The sequence below is a fragment of the Bison bison genome, unplaced genomic scaffold (genome assembly GCF_000754665.1).
Source record: "Bison bison bison isolate TAMUID 2011002044 unplaced genomic scaffold, Bison_UMD1.0 scf7180017858048, whole genome shotgun sequence".
Taxonomy (NCBI): Eukaryota; Metazoa; Chordata; class Mammalia; order Artiodactyla; family Bovidae; genus Bison; species Bison bison.
This window is the reverse complement of record NW_011488621.1, coordinates 3,901,845-3,905,459: the sequence shown is the minus strand read 5'-3', so window position 1 is coordinate 3,905,459 and position 3,615 is coordinate 3,901,845. Positions and strand designations below refer to the sequence as shown.

At 38.1% G+C, this 3,615-nt stretch overlaps 1 protein-coding gene across 1 annotated transcript in view; it reads left to right on the top strand.

The window, feature by feature from the left end:
* Positions 1-3,238, top strand: part of CNBD1 (cyclic nucleotide binding domain containing 1) — a 531,230-nt gene extending 527,992 nt beyond the window's left edge. The window contains exon 13 of the mRNA XM_010862239.1: positions 3,057-3,238. Within this exon, the coding sequence (XP_010860541.1) occupies positions 3,057-3,238 (182 nt within the window). The remainder of the gene's footprint in view (positions 1-3,056) is intronic.
* The last annotated feature ends 377 nt before the right edge of the window (positions 3,239-3,615 follow it).

Sequence of the window (3,615 nt, the reverse complement as noted above, 5' to 3'; positions counted from 1 at the left end):
TCAGAGACATTATTTTGCCAACAAAGGTCCGTCTAGTCAAGGCTATGGTTTTCCCAGTGGTCATGTATGGATGTGAGAGTGGACTGTGAAGAAGGCTGAGTGCCGAAGAATTGATGCTTTTGAAGTGTGGTGTTGGAGAAGACTCTTGAGAGTCCCTTAGACTGCAAGGAGATCCAACCAGTCCATTCTAAAAGAGATCGGTCCTGGGTGTTCTTTGGAAGGAATGATGCTAAAGCTGAAACTCCAGAACTTTGGCCACCTCATGAGAAGAGCTGACTCATTGGAAAAGGCTTTGATGCTGGGAGGGATTGGGGACAGGAGGAGAAGGGGATGACAGAGGATGAGATGGCTGGATGGCATCACTGACTCAATGGACGTGAGTCTGAGTGAACTCTGGGAGTTGGTGATGGACAGGGAGGCCTGGCGTGCTGCAATTCATGGGGTTGCAGAGTCAGACACGACTAAGCGACTGAACTGAACTGAACTGATACCTTTGAGAAGCTGGTCTGGAATCAATATTTATAGAAATAAAAGGCAAGAATACAATTAGAAAGACACTTTTATAGAAAAACAAATATTAGAAACCATTAAGCCTGACTATGGGAATAGGGGAATATATGTATATTATGCTGTTGTAAACTCAAGAAATGAAAAACACAATGTCCCCACATTTCTACCACATTTAATATATTTATTCAATCAGCTTGAAGACAGAGTTTGGATTTAATTTGCTTTGTGGGAATTTGTGAGTCTTAATTTTTACATAAAAAGAAAGGGGCAATTCCTTTGCATATATTTGATTATGTAGGAATGATCTTTCAGAAATGATGCATTTCCAGGGAAGGCTCAGTGCCAAGAAAAGAAAAGAGTTGGTGGTTTGAGACAGCTGGTTATATTTATCAAGCCTGGGGTTCCTCTTGTGTGGTGGCCTTGCCCGAGTTTTTAGTTGTGTGGTTAGCTAATAATATGAAAACACAATATAATGGGAGGGCCAAAAATGTTCATTCTATAGCCAACAAATGCTATACTTGTGCCAAAAGATATAGCTTTTTTACACCATACATTATAAAAATATGATATCATTTCAAATAAATAGTGTGGAAAAAAGAAAATGGCTAATAACATATCTTGATGACACATACAAGGAATATTTCTTTATTAATGAAAGCCTATGCTTAGAAAAAAAGAAAAGAGTAAACCATCCATTATTTTTAATCACTGAAAATTAGTCACAGAGAAAAACAAATGGGTTTTCTGTCTACGTATGCATTTTTCATTATAATCATGGAACATATATTTTTTTCACTAACAGTGTGATTTCATTCAAGGCCTGCAAAATGCCTTAAGATAATTTTTCTGAGTTTTTTCCTACAAGGTTTGTATGTATTTGAGGGCAGATGCATGTGATAAATAGTCACATTGGGAGCTACAACCAGGGGAGAAAAGATGAGGAGGATTCTGAAATCTCGGTCTTTATTTTAATGAATAGGTTTGATTTCATAAAAGAAAAGTTACACTGTAGTAATTCAACCTTGCCATGCAGGGTTTGTAACTTATGTCCACTTTTTATCTTCCAACACTTACTTTTGTGGAGGAGTGCCCTGAACATTCTCTGTTGGTTCTTAGAACATTTACAACCCATCCGTGATTTCCTGAGTATTAGGGGCTGAATGTCTGTAATACTTCCAAAAATCTTTGCCTCCAGTGTTACATGTACAGTTTAGGTTGCACCAATAAGATGCATTCACAGGAAGTTTGGTGGGCTGAAAAGAAGCAGACACCACTTTCTTCCTTCTAAGGCCGCAGGCTGACAGTGGGGAAGCTGTGGTGCATCAAATCTCTGACCCCTCTGCGATAAATTTCAAGTTGGTATAAATTTTGCAACTTGGAATTCGCCAGTCTGCAACAATTTTCTAAATATCTAAAGGCTTGCATAACATGCCTTACTTCCTTTGTTAAAATCAGAGATCATTTCTGTATTACAAATTGAGCCAAGAGTGATAGATTTGCCTATCAGTTCAGTTCAGTCGCTCAGTCGTGCGTGTCCAGCTCTTTGCGACCCCGTGGACTGCAGCACGCCAGGCTTCCCTGTCCATCACCAACTCCCGGAGCTTGCTCAAACTCATGTCCATCCAGTCAGATTTGACTATAATTTTACATAAAATTAAAGAAAGTCAATGTAGTGTATCCAGTCTTTGACTTCGAATATAAAAGCCATTTATGAATTAAGGCCTAGTTGAAAGTTGAAAAACCAAAAATAATTTCTACCATATTAAAGATGTGTCAATAATCATGTCATAATATATTATCAGCTTTTTTTAAAATCAGTTCCTGGTTATATGCCATACGGAAAAGTTTTCATTACTAAAATGCGTTTGAGTTGTCATTTTGGGAGACACATGGTAAGTTACTTACTACAAGCTATCTTTTATATCTTAAAATAAAGTAAAATTAATATATTATTAAAACATGTTATGCTTTCTTAATATTATCTGTTGTTTTTTTTTAAAGAAACCAATTATATTTAATTATAGTGAATACAAAGTTTGGTTCTAATATCTTTGTACTCTCTCTGGCATTTAACTAATATAAAAACTGACTACGCTATGCCAGAATACTTTATTTGCATCACTAATATAAATACAATAGCTCTGAAAAGAGATAGAATATCTTTACCTGGAACAGATGTGGACCGTGTGAAAAAAACAAATTATATTAAGTCAGAAATAGAATACATTTAAAGTACAAAAAATGTTTCTATACAAGATGACAACAATCAAAGAAATATAACTGCGCTTACTATCTCATGTCAGAAGGATAATTACAAATGAGAACTTCTAAATATGCTGTTGCATTTACAAAAATATGTGTAAATTGTAGTTCTCCCAAAAAAGAGAAGTTATCATTCAGAATCAGTGGGAAGCTTGATCTTCTAGAGACTCAAGGAAAAATTTAAAATTTGGGAGCAATTTTTAAACGACAACTGTCTTAACTCAGGCTTCAATAACAAAACCCCAGACTAAGTGTCTTAAACAACATGCGTTATTTTTGAGCAGTTCTGGAGGTTGGGAAGTCCCAGACCAAGGTGCCAGCGGACCGGAGTTTTGGTGAGGGTTCTCCTGGCGGGCAGACTGCCATCTTCTCAGCGTATCCTCACACGGTGGCGAGAAGGCAAGCGCCAGTCTCTTCCTCTTCTTATAAAGGCCGGAAGCGCATCAGAGCGACCCACCTCTTCTAATCTAATGATTTCTCAAAGGCCCCACCTCCTAACACCGTCATATTGTGAGTTAAAGCTTCAACAGATAAACTTTGGGGAGACAAAAACATTAGTTCACAGCCGCATGTCTACTTACAAAATGGTTACTAAATGCAGCTATACTTTTAGTGCCGTCATATGAACTTCAGAATGCATATTTACAAATGAATTATGCTACATCAAATTATTCGCCAAGGATGACGCCGGATGAAGAGACTGTTAAAGAATACAAATGGCTTCCCTGGTGGCTCAGTGGTAAAGAATGTGCCTGCCAGTTCAGGAGACCTGGGTCTGATCCCTGTCCCGGAAGACCCCACCTGCCGTGGAGCAACCAGGCACCGCAACGACTGGGCCAGCGC